The sequence below is a fragment of the Armigeres subalbatus genome, chromosome 1, assembly GCF_024139115.2.
Source record: "Armigeres subalbatus isolate Guangzhou_Male chromosome 1, GZ_Asu_2, whole genome shotgun sequence".
Taxonomy (NCBI): Eukaryota; Metazoa; Arthropoda; class Insecta; order Diptera; family Culicidae; genus Armigeres; species Armigeres subalbatus.
In genome coordinates this window covers 113,368,769-113,381,469 of record NC_085139.1, presented here as the reverse complement: position 1 = coordinate 113,381,469, position 12,701 = coordinate 113,368,769, and the positions used below count along the sequence as shown (strand labels likewise).

At 39.6% G+C, this 12,701-nt stretch overlaps 1 protein-coding gene across 18 annotated transcripts in view; it reads left to right on the top strand.

The window, feature by feature from the left end:
- The window catches only part of LOC134204977 (complexin), a 1,044,191-nt gene that overhangs the window by 715,898 nt on the left and 315,592 nt on the right, over positions 1-12,701 (top strand). For 2 of the 18 annotated variants that reach the window (XM_062679829.1, XM_062679828.1), the window contains exons 1-2: positions 4,274-4,601; positions 4,659-4,775. The exons of 15 other annotated variants lie outside the window; for them this stretch is intronic. In XM_062679829.1, coding sequence (XP_062535813.1) covers positions 4,763-4,775 — 13 coding nt within the window. In that variant the 5' untranslated portion in view covers positions 4,274-4,601; positions 4,659-4,762. Of the gene's footprint in view, positions 1-4,273; positions 4,776-12,701 lie in introns of those variants that run through there. One more of the 18 variants, XM_062679827.1, reaches the window with a different exon arrangement.

The window sequence follows — 12,701 nt, the reverse complement described above, 5'->3', positions numbered from 1 at the left end:
CTGGTGACCAATGGTAGTGAGAGGAACACATGGAAGTTCTTATTACTTAACAAACTCTCTAGCTTGAAATGGTCTTGTAGTCAGAGCTAAATCCTGGGTTTTCAGTGTCTTCTGATGATATTCTAGACAAGGATGTGGCTAGGGCTCCGATGCATGGCCAATAACAGTATTACTGTTCTGTTTTCTCAAGAAAGGATTGATTTCCTATTGATAATGGGCGCGCCTTCAATGGGATTGCGCTCTGTGAAGGGTCTAAATAGCGGGACCTTGTCGATGTCGATACTACATTGCTTCTCATTACTCAAGTAATGGAGTAATTTGACATGCACTTAAACACTAAGGATACGGGTAACGCTACAATAGATCTAATAACTGGTCGCAGTAGCACACCCGAACAGGAAAAAAGCCCACCCTTCGGATCGAGATCACATACCCAAGGGGAGGGTATTACGGACTTGACAGTTTTTTTAATCAAAAATCTTTTTTTTTAAATCAAGTTTATCTGATATGCATAATAGGGCATGATTTGTTGGAAGTCATATAGAAAGCATTTTAAAGAAACTTAAAGGGGATTTTCAACAGAAATAAGAAGTTAGATGGTTCATGTGACTTGACTCACTCATTATCCCATATGAATAAAACTGAGTACTCTGAATTCAAATTTCTCTGCATGCTGGAGCAAACCTCTGTGTATCTCCAGAGAAATTTGAGTAAAGAATATTTACTCACTCACTATTCACTCATGTAGTCTGTGCCCCGACAGGACCAACGCAAAGATCTTCTTTCTGAGTGGCTGCTCGCTTTAGACTCGCCCCTCGATCTGTCCCTGTTACGATATTCTGCCGCATTCGAGCCATTTTTTTGCAAAATTACTAAAAAAGTACGGTTTACATTTCAAAAAAGTGCTGTTAGTAGGCGAAAATACTTCCAGAAGAAAATTGTATAGAGACACGGTATTTCCGTCCATCGTAGTAGGGGCACAACCTAACGAAAGTGACGTCCATTTGCATTAACTTCACTATAGCAGAACGTTTCTCCAGAGCTTACGATTTGGGTTGGATGGGTATTGCAGAAAAATATTCTCTTTTATTGGTTTTCGAGACTATGACGAAAAGACGATTTTTTTACCTTTATTAACGAGACTTACAGCCCTAGGCTGGCTTATCTCGGGGTAAGGCGAAAATGCCTACCTTAACCCTATGCCTCGTTGTGACAGTGAAAGCGTATACCGTATTGATTCTTATTCCGAACACTTAAGCACATTTTGCAAACTTTGTCTCAAGTACAGAAAACGCATAAATTACAAAGTGTCTTAAATTCCGAACACTTTGAATTAAATTCCGATAGCACATCTCAAATGCACTAAATTTCAAAATTCCAATGTTATCTCATTGTTGGACAATTATAATGTCCTTGATAATTCGATATAGTTCGTTTATTTATGCAATAAAATGTTCCGGATAAATCTCCATGTGACGAGTGTTCGGGATATGAGTCTGTTCGGGGTTTGACTCACAGCGTTATTCATAGCTCCTAAACCTGGAAGAGGTTAATTCCGAAAACTGTTGGTGTGAAACATTTCCGCACGAGTATCATTGAGGAAATGATCTTTTCTTCAAAGTAAGGGAAAAATCTATTCAGAGTTCTATTCAATATGGATATTTTTTTATGATATGGATCACCAAATAATTTAAATCTTTTGATTCTACAGTTGGCTGTTAGTTTACCCAACTAAAAGGCAGAGATGCGGTCCAACCAGCGAATTATGACTTTGAGTACAGTTGAGGGAATCAGCTTATTTGTTTATTATGACTAGAGCATAAAAAATTCACTTTCACGAAGCACATTCACTCCGACTTTTGACATTCGTGTTTTGATTATTCAAAACATAGAATGACTTACTCAGTACCTCTTCATAAATTCATTCAATTGATCACCACTGAGTATGGTAACTGCGCGAAAAAATACAAAATTAGCCTTGATTATATTGACATTTGGCGCTAAAAATGCCCCTCAATTCAACGCCGGGATTAGATCTATGCGTGTATTTATTTAAATCATCAAACATGTGTTCAGTTTTACGATTATTTAATAATTTGTGATATTCAAATAAATACTCACTAACCCATATTCATTCTGAAACACTTTGAAAAAAAATTAACAATTATTTAACACTAATTTAGTACACCAAAGCTATTTCCTCTCATTTTTCGGTGTCCTCCCAATAACGGACACTTCTTAAAACGACACTTGCATATTTCCCGCCACCATCTTATGTAAACCTCCACCATCTTATTGTAAACTTGGTACAAAATTTGAAATTGAAGAAAAAGCTCAAAATGTTGGTGTTTCATTTCACTTTTGAAGGTTTGAATTGAAACAATATTAATATCGATCGAAAACATTCTTATTATGTAGAAATAGTTAATATTAATCATATTTTGAAAAGCAATCATGCTTTGTTTTATTTATCATGTAATTGGGGTGCAAAACCAACTTCGGTATCCAGTAGCAGTTCCCCAGGTCCGGACAATGAGATTTTTCGCGTCCTTTGTTAAACTTCCTTCAATTTAAATGATTCTTCTTGCTAAGATATCAAAAAGCTACAGAAATAAGCAGAAACAAAAATTGAAGATGACATTGACAAAGGTGGGAATTTAGAGTAGAATGTAAGAAATATAACTGGAGGCTCAAATAAGCTTAACGTTTTAATATCTACAACTACAGATGTCTCACCACATCTCGATATTAAAGGCGAACCATCGACATAAAAAGAGATCGAGGAGTGGAAGGAAAATTGAAATGGGTCCTAAATCAATAAAGACCGTTGTTATGAAAAACGACAACAAAACAGATGTGCATGTGTTTGTTATTGTCCAAAGATGGTCTAGTACCCTAAAAAAATTGAATATATCGACATAGGGATAGAGAATCTTTAACAAAATATGACCAGAACACATCGAGGTAGAGAGAGATATCGAAATAGGGAAGTTATCAAGATGTAGAAAGCCCAAATGTATGTAGAGTGAAGGCACGGTGAAAACTATTGACATAGGAAGCGATATCAAAATATTGAACATCGAAATGTAGCGTATCGACTGTATTACTATTCTAAATAATGCCCTTATTCATGTAATGTGAACTTTGTCTCCATTGAACATAATGCCATAGTGAAGAACTTGTGTTATAATGATTTTAAATCGACGTTAATAAAGCTAAAAATGAAAGTCTATTTCAAATGAATAATTGCAGAATAACCAAAGGAAAAAAAACTGAATGTTGGACGGCATATAGCATATAAAACGATGACATACTCCCCATTCTATTACAAAATTTATCACACAGAAATTGAAATTGGAGGATAATCAATCGTCCTCCCACTGCCATCCGATATGCAAGCAGCACTCCATTCAAGAGTTCCCCCCCACACTTGCCCTCTTCGTTTGAACCCGGATCCGTCACATCATCCTAGATTCCGAACGGATAGCTATGCAAATGTAACACAAATTGAAACAGCTTTCGTCGAGGATCCTGTTCCCCGGCACAAACGAAGAACGTGCTCAATTCGGGACAAACTTCAAGTAGCCCAATTCACAGCCCAACCTTCTTCCACCGCATGTCACGCGGGCCGTCCCAGATTTAGAGTGTGTGTCGCCGTCGTCCCAAGCGAGAACGGACCACCGAAATTCAGTTTCACGTTCGCCATAAGTAATGCTAATTTCGCCAACAGTCAGTGTCGGGCGGAGTAACTACGTCTAGTTCAGTTCGCCGCGCGTACTGTGCGTCCCGCGGTTTTGCGGAAGGGGGCAGTTAGCGGAGGGATGATAAACGAGTGTTTAGTAGTTTATCATTCTGCTGCGCTTGGTGGATGGTTGGTCGGTCCGCCACGGTACATTCCAGTAGGGAATGCATTGGAAAACAATATTCGACGGTTCTTTTTCCAGTTCGTGACACGAGCACGAGCGGGTAAAAGCTATGCTCGGGCATGCGCGATGATGGCTTGGAAGGGGTTGTAGTGTTCGTGCAAAACGGAAAGTTCGTATACGGATAGGGTGTGTAAGAACATGGCTCCGCATAAGGACACGTGAGGGGGACGACTCTCCGGACGAAGAAAGCTTTTGTGCTCCTGTGAGATGTGGAAAACCCGACGAACGGAGCCGATGGCTGTTGGTCACGACTGGAAAAGACGGGATCCGAATCCTTCCCGAAGGTAACTTGGCAGTCTGCCAATGCGTTTTGCTGCTACGTGGGGACGTTTTCAAATTTTAGTTCAGTGCACACGGTGCGTCAGTAAATAACAGACCAGCAGGGGCGAGAGACCTCAGGCAGTGTGAGCCGCTGTGATTTGGGCTCGACGAGAACGGCAGGACCAGACACTGCCGCTGAGGCTGCTGCTGGGAGACACACGACGAAAGAGCAAGATTGGAAGGGTAGAACGGCCCTTAGCTACTGTGTAGTCGAACTGTGACTGTGAAATAGAACGCTGTGACCTAGAAACAAAATAAAAGTGATAAAAAAAATCTTGTGCTAAGCCCGCGTGTCTTTCGTTTTTTTTTCTCGGTAGAACAAGTAGTTTGCAAGTTTCGAGTTTAACTTTTCGAGTGAGTATTTTTTTGTAATTTCAACCAAAAAATAACAAACCAAAAACTCAACCTTAGGCAAAAAGATAGCTCGGTGGTGGTTTCATAGTGTTCTAACGTAAGCAAAACGGCGTCCTCCAGGAGCAGCTAGCGGTTAGCGGGAAGCAGCGCCTCAAGAAGCGATGAATTTTCTGGGTAATGTAGGGAATATTCCAATACTTCACCCTTGGACGTCAGATCGGCTTATCAGCCACGGTTGATAAGCCCCTGATTAACTAAAAATACAACGAACGCGCTATCTCAGTATCTTCTGTCAAAACCCAAAGTGATGTCACTTTATATACAGAAACACGTCGACCGCAACCGTGCGTTCATAAATTAATCATCAAATTTGCCACCTGTCTACCGTCCACTGGGACCGCCCGCCAAATACATCAATCACCATTTGACGGGGAGGTGTCACAACAAACAATTGCTAAACCAAAACGATTCTCTGCGTTCCGAGGATGGAACTTTTTCTATCCCCATTCCCTTTCGAAAAGGGAAGGAAAAATCACGAAAACGGGACACGCGCCGTGGCACGTGGCCAACGGCGGTGACGGCTGCTGCCCGGTTTTGTACTTCAATGCGGTATAATTTCGCCTTGCCTCACTCACAGAGAGCGCGAGCGAGTCACGAGTCCACACGGGGGAAAAATCGATCAAGCAGCGACCCTTGGCCTTCCTGCGTGACTATTTCGAATAAATATAGGCTTTACCATCCTTTTTTCACCATCGATCGGTTGGTTTATTTTCGTTGCAGTCGGTCAGCTTCTGGGAAAATTAGTCTCATGTTATATTCAAAGACTCAATCGTTCAATCGTTTGTCAGTAATGGGCCATTGTCGGCCGTGAGCGACATCCATTCCGATTCAGATTAGATCGTTGAATAAATATGTACAGTGAGGTGTTCGTTTACGACTGTAGTTGGACACTTTTGGTGGTGATTGCCAAAAGTTGACACAATGGAATGGATTTGCGCGTACGGACAAGAGCCACCTGTGGATTCTCATTTCAGCTGATTACGATCGGTTGACCGACAGCCTGTTGAACGCGGTTGTCAATGAGCAGGCGTGAACCAGTTTTCCCATTTCTTGCGAGCAACACAAATACTTAAAGAAGATTCGTGAAACTAAAGGATATTACTTATTCAAAATTCCCTTTTTTCATTAATTTTGAAGAATGCTTTTTAATCGCATTACTCGATCCTCTTTTCTAGATGTTTTGGGAATATAAAATTAGTTAACAATTTCCAATGGTGAATTTTGATCCAGTTTGTTGTCATCAGGATGTCATCAGCTGATCAACCTTCCACCTGTGGCACACGAATCTGTTTTGTTTGAGTTGATGCGTGCTAACTTTCACATTACGATCTGTGACTTGCCAAACTCAGGGTGATCAATCGAAATTAGTTATTTTTACTTTTTTTAAGGGAAATAATTTTACATCATTCGGTAGTTAAATGAATAGCTTAAAAATGTAGAATTATATCAATTCCTCATAAAATAATAAGGTAGACGATAAAGACAAAAAATTTAAGGATTTTGGAAAATTATGGATTTTCCGATTCCAGTCCAGGGATATTATTTTTGAAATCCCGACAATCCCGGGATACCCGGTATAAAAATGCCTTTTTTTATTTCAGGTATACTAACAGAGTACTATTACTGCTCATAAATTTTATTTCCCTTAGTAACTTTGGTAATAAACCCATAACTTCTTCTGTGTACCTCACATCAGTCTTGAAAAATTGAAGAAAAGGGAACCCCTCACAAAAAAAACAGAATACTGGAGTAACCTTTACTCCATAGTGGGCTACTGACTGATACTTCCTTTCTTCTTTTTTTTTTATATATGAATCAACAATACATCGTTATCAATATTCCTTTTAATATACAAAAGAGCAGCTACTTATAATTGGCGGCGAAGCGGAGTGTCGCGCTCTGCCTGATATTCCAACACTCCTGGGCTCCGCTTCTCCAAAATAATTCCTGGTCTAATCCGTTGTCCGTACAAATGGCCTTCCGTTCGTCATTTATATAACAATCTCTCCAGCACATCCACCTGTACAAGTGGCCCGACTCCGACGCTTGCACAGCGCCTATCGAAGGTCTGCCGACCAGCTCTTGAATGTTTTGATCCGAAGCTACAGCTGAACTCCTGCTGACTAGCCACCAATCTACTAAGCGTTCCAACCTGTCGATAAATTCCATATGACGCCACTCACGATTCACGCAGTCAATCCATAATCCTGCGGCACGATCTTTGGATCCTATTTTGAGATTACGTTGTAGATCCGGAACCGGCCCATAACCTGTTGGAGATAAGGGAGGGCTGCAAGTTGTATCAGTTAGTATACTTGACTTGAAGGGCAGACTTGATTTATTGGCGCAAATGTATGTCAGAGTATATTTATTGTGATGTAAACAAAAACTCAAATCACTCAAATCACCAGTCAGAAAACGTGACTGTTGTGCCCGAATGCGTGACTCAAAATACACCGTTAGCTCATAAATTCATGCGCCCTTTTCTGTGTGTGCTCATTCTTATCTGCCGAAAAAGTAATATGACTCTTATTTATGCTATATATTATTAAAAGTTTGAACGCTATTTTTAATAATGATCAGTTGGCAACCGCTTCTCGTGCGCGATAGTCGTGTTTTCGGATAGCTCGCTACGTTCTTACAGTTTATAGCATTTTTTGTGGATCCTGTCGCGAAACATTTTTTGCACTCGTCGCAAAATGTCTCCGAACAGGCGAAACACGCTAGTCGTCGATTTCAGTGTTCTTCCGACACGACCAACGCTGGAACAAGTGAAGGAAGTTATCGACGTCGATCTTAAGCTAAACATGGCGGATGTTAGAAATATCCAATTGCACAATTTGAGGAACTGTGTGCTCATCGAATTGAATGATGCAGGGTTGGCATTGCGGTTGCAAAAAGAGCACCATCTGCGATACACATTCCGATGCCAGGGTGTAAAGTATTATATCCCTATATATGTAGATGGCCCCACTACCACCGTGAGGCTACATGACCTGCCACCATGTATGTCCAATACAACCATCACCCAACACATGGAGCAGTATGGAAAAGTAATCTCCATACAAAACGAAGTTTGGAAGAATTTCTTTCCTGGGGTACCGAACGGTGTCAGAGTGATACGGATGAGGATGGAAGTGCAAATACCATCGCGTATGGTGATAGACAACGAATCTACACTAGTGACAATTCGAGGCAAAAAACAAGTGACAACGGGCGGAGTAACTCTGCAAGAAAAACGAACAGCTTCTAACATCGCCGAACAACAGAGCAAAGACGTGGAAGAGAACGAGTATCGCACCGATACAATTGAAGCTATCCCGCGTGCGGTAGATCACAACATCAGCGACAACGATTCTAACGATGAGAACGACGACGACGACGACGCACACAACAACCCACAATCCGGAACCACGGCAAAGAGACGGCTGTCGACTGGAACAAGCGAATCGATCGAGGCTAGCTACGAACAAGATCGGAAAAGATCGTGTGATGATGAGAACTGCCGAGAGGAACTACAGTACAGTGGAGAAAATCTGTCCGATTCAGGTTCAGGATGGAAAGTGTACAACACTAGGTCGAAGAAGAAATGAAATGTTGAATTGTAATGGGTAATGGGAGGGATATTTTTGTATACGGCATGAATGCACTCTAGCAGTGTGAAATGCCGCTAATAAAAACAAACAAACAAACAAACATTAATAATGATTTGTCGTCCCTAGATTTGCGTAGATTCTTACGAATCCACATGTCTATTGCATTGAATGAATTCTCTAAAAAACTAATAGGCCTAGATTGTAAAAAGTTTAAGTTTGAAGTAAAAATTAAAGTGGAATGGCGTATCTCCTTTACAATCGGTATTGTCGTGATGGCACTAATCCGAATAGCGCGATTCAAGTTGCGCAGCGACTCGCGTTCGCGGACTTAATGTCAAAATGAAAACACTCGTTTCTATCAGTGTATATTTATGTTGTTGTTATTTGTTTATATTCACAAACAAATTTGCAAACGATAAAGGTGATTTGGTTCAAATTTGCTAATCTTTTATTTAAATGTAATTTAATTTAATTTTTCATTTAGAAATGGCAAGTATCATTATCCAAAACGTTCATCGACACCACGCAAGTGCTAATTTGATCTACCATGCCTTGTATGGACACTTCTTTCTCGGAATCAGTAAGAAAAAGCTGGCTAAAATCTACGGCAAGGCTCCCTCGACAATAACTGAATGGTGTTCCAAGGTTCTTGAAAACGGATTGATCAGCCGGAAGAAACGAGCCCAGTTATACAAGAAATTCGGTCTGGAAAAACGAACCTGGCTGATTGAATTGTATTTACGACAACCAATACTCTTTTTGGATGAAGCGAAGCAACTGTTCCAACTGAAGTTCCAGATGTAAATTAGCAAGTCCTCTGTTTGCACAATTTTGCATGAGGCAGGAATGTCCTGGAAATGTGTCGAGCGTCATGCTATCCAAATCCGAGAATCGGAAATCGTGCGTTACATGGCACATCAATTGGCATTTTGCCAGTATTCCTGCGGAGTTAATATAGTTGGCCCATAGCATCCATGAGCTGTGAAATCCTTCCAAATGCGGATGTTTCTCTCGCAACTCATTTGCCAATGAAGAATTATCCCGCGTTGAATTGGCTCCTGCTCTGTCAGGATTTTTTGGAGTGACCAAATCCTTTATAACTTGCTGATATTGTGCACTGGTTTCGACTGGTTTCGTCGAAAACTTTTAATATTTTGCCATTTTCGCAGAAGTCTCGGTGTCAGGGCGGATATGCAATAGATTTTCCTCTTCTCCTGGTCCTGGAGCTTTAAGAAGGCCGTATCACCAGAATTTTCCATTGTGAAGTTTTCTTTAGGCCGAAGTTGATTGCGGAAATGACGTTGGCAGAAAACACCTTTAAACGAAAAAATCCCTGGCTGCCTGCAGATCACTTGTTTGGGGCGCTATTTCGATCGACGATAAGTCAACCGCATTTTCCTCGTCTTCCAGGAGCGGATCATAATCCATTGGATCGAGAAAACTTTCCTCTTTTTCCGGATCGGATAAAAATTCTACTTCTTCATAATCCGGATTCATGTCACTGTATATAAAATGTACCACCCAGTTAGTTAAAAAATGGAAAATAATATTCGGTTCACTTGCCTGCTTTCGTGGGAACACATTTTTAATAAAATCAAACGTTATTAAACAATTATTAATAAAAAAAACGTAATTCAGATTTTGATTTCTTTCCTGTTGTTTACACGACGACATATGTGACAGTTTCTCGAACACTGAACAAAAATTGACACAAAATTTTGGAATGATGTGCCACGAGTTCTAGCGTAACATGCCAATAATACAGTCAAACCTCCATGAGTCGATATTGAAGGGACCATCGATTCATGGAAATATCGAGATGTATAATAGAAAATCCTTGAAAAGCTCTTTGAAGGGACCATCACAGTAACCCAGAACATATTTTTTAGTATGCAATAATTTGCTTCCATGAGTCGATATCGAGTCATAGAACATCGACTCATGGAGGTTTGACTGTACCAATAATTAAATATAGTTTTCATATTTTTTACTTATATTTACAGAACTTAGCATCAATAATTAACACTTTTCTACTGTTCTGTTATTGCCTATGTTTCAATTATATAGAAACATGTTTTTATTGCTATCATGAAGAGCAGAAGAATAAATGCATAAAAATTGTGGACTATTTCGTAATGTTATGCGAGAAAGATAAATTTCGCGAATGATTTCGATTTTTCTCCGCAAATACAATACAAATGCCGCAAAAAAGGGTTAAACGTCGCACCTATTTATTGTACTTCAATGAGATATTATTATTAAGTGCAAGAATCATGATAAAAAAGAAGAACAAGATATGTGATTAGGAAGATAATCCTGCCAAAAAATCCAAACGTGTTATAATATTTGATTAATTGTTTAGAAATGATCCGAAATTAATAATATTCGCACAAGGAACGATTTCGACTTAATCTGTGCCGGGTTTTATTGTTATCAGGCGTGTCATTAGTGAAAATATTGCAATAACGTGAAATAAATCAATTTGGAGCAATCCATTGTTTTTGATTATTATTGATATAAGTACATGTTATGTATTAAAGAAGCAGTTATCCTACGAAGGAAAACAGGCATCAAAGAACATTACAGTGAAGAACATAAGGACAGCTAAGAGTAGCGATGCCAGATTTGAAGACAATATGTCTTCAATTTGAAAACTTTTGAATCTCTGTAAAGACATTTATGTCGTGAAGACATTTTGACGACTTTTCAAAGTATTTGAAGACTTATCTACTTATTTGAAGATACTTGAAGACAACCAATAAGCCAGCGAATAGAAAGTTCAGTTTTATTACATACTGCGTTTTATTACATACATACTGCGACTTCCCTATGAAAATTATGTAAATTGTTCGCTCGTACCAATATGTTCAGACCTCACTGTAGATTTGATTGTCTTTGTATGAAGAATTTTGTATTAATTATCCGTACTGGACTAACGTCTGGACGAAACCAAAAGTGTAAGTGTTTAGCCGTTGGTATATTTGTAATTAATTATTGTTAATAAATGTTTACAGTTTCAAGTGCCTGGCGGAACGCAACACTGGAAAACACGGCGGGATGAATTCCCGTCGTAACCTAAATACTACAAAAGTTATAATAGTCTTTTTCTCGGGCTTAAAATCTCAAACGTAAAAATACATTTACACTAGCCGGTTGATAACTGCAACGCATTTTAGACGTCAAACACACTTAACTTTGAGTTATGTGCTGGTTTAAAAATAAATCAATAACAGCATTCGTTTAAATTTTCCTTAGTGGCGGCGGCGTTTTCGACGTGTCTGTTAAAAAAAATGGTTCGATCATTACATCGGAACACAATGACCAATCTAATTTAATTAAAACGGCAAAAATAGACGGAATTCTTCTATGACTTGATTTAATCCATTCATCCGTTGAGCTAGATGCAGAATTTCGTCTAGATTCCTTCTGAATTCATCTGATTTTTTCGGCATTTCCATGTGACATTGCTCTGAATATCCGTCGTGAATGTGTATTCAGCTTTTTGCAAATGTTCATGTTACCCACTAATTCACGGTAAATGACTTGTTTAAATGTTTTTTTTTATGATTTTCTACATTTTAGGTAATCCACAATAAATTCCAATTTCTGCCGTAAATTAGTACTTGGCGAAAACATGCAACGAGGGTTTGTAAGCTGTAATCAACAGGTGTTACACCGAATGGAAGCTGCGTCGATGATTTCTCCAGGAACGCCTCCCGTCGTTGATTTCCGCTTTTCGCCCCTCTAATCAGACTTGGTTGTTGGCATTAGATTTGCATTACTATTGGGACGTTCCCTAATGTCGGTTTACCCAATGAAGGATACGTTTTTAAATTAGCATTCTAATTGAGTCGCTGTTGAGATGGGATTTCAATGATATGTTATCGATTTAAATTAGATAATTTCTTTGCATATTTTCCCAAGTATTGTGTAAACAGGAGAATGTCGAACCGAAGACAATGAACAAGAAGTGACATTATAAAAAAACTAAACTAAACTAATCACATTTTTAGGGGGTCTCGTAGCGTAGTTGGCTACACGTTCGCCTTACAAGCGAATGGTCATGGGTTCGATTCCCAGCCCCTCCACCAAACCCTCGTCAGTCGCCGGATCCGCAGCCCATACGGTGGCGTTTGGGGTACGCGCCTTACCGTCACGGCTGCCTGATGACGACTGACAACTTGTTCTTCTCGGAGGCATTCCTCCAACGTTACCCGGATAAATGGCAACCGAACAATGCAACGATCAATGGATACACGACATGGACAAACGGACACAATGGACTCACGACGAGATGGACTGGCACCGACAACAATAATGGTAATGGAAAATCTAAAAATAGATTCTGTGTGGATTCTGTACAGCAGAATACCACAGTAGATCTCGGCACAGTAGCGGTTAAGTAACACAGAGTGCCTACCAAATAAAGAATGGAATAAAAAAA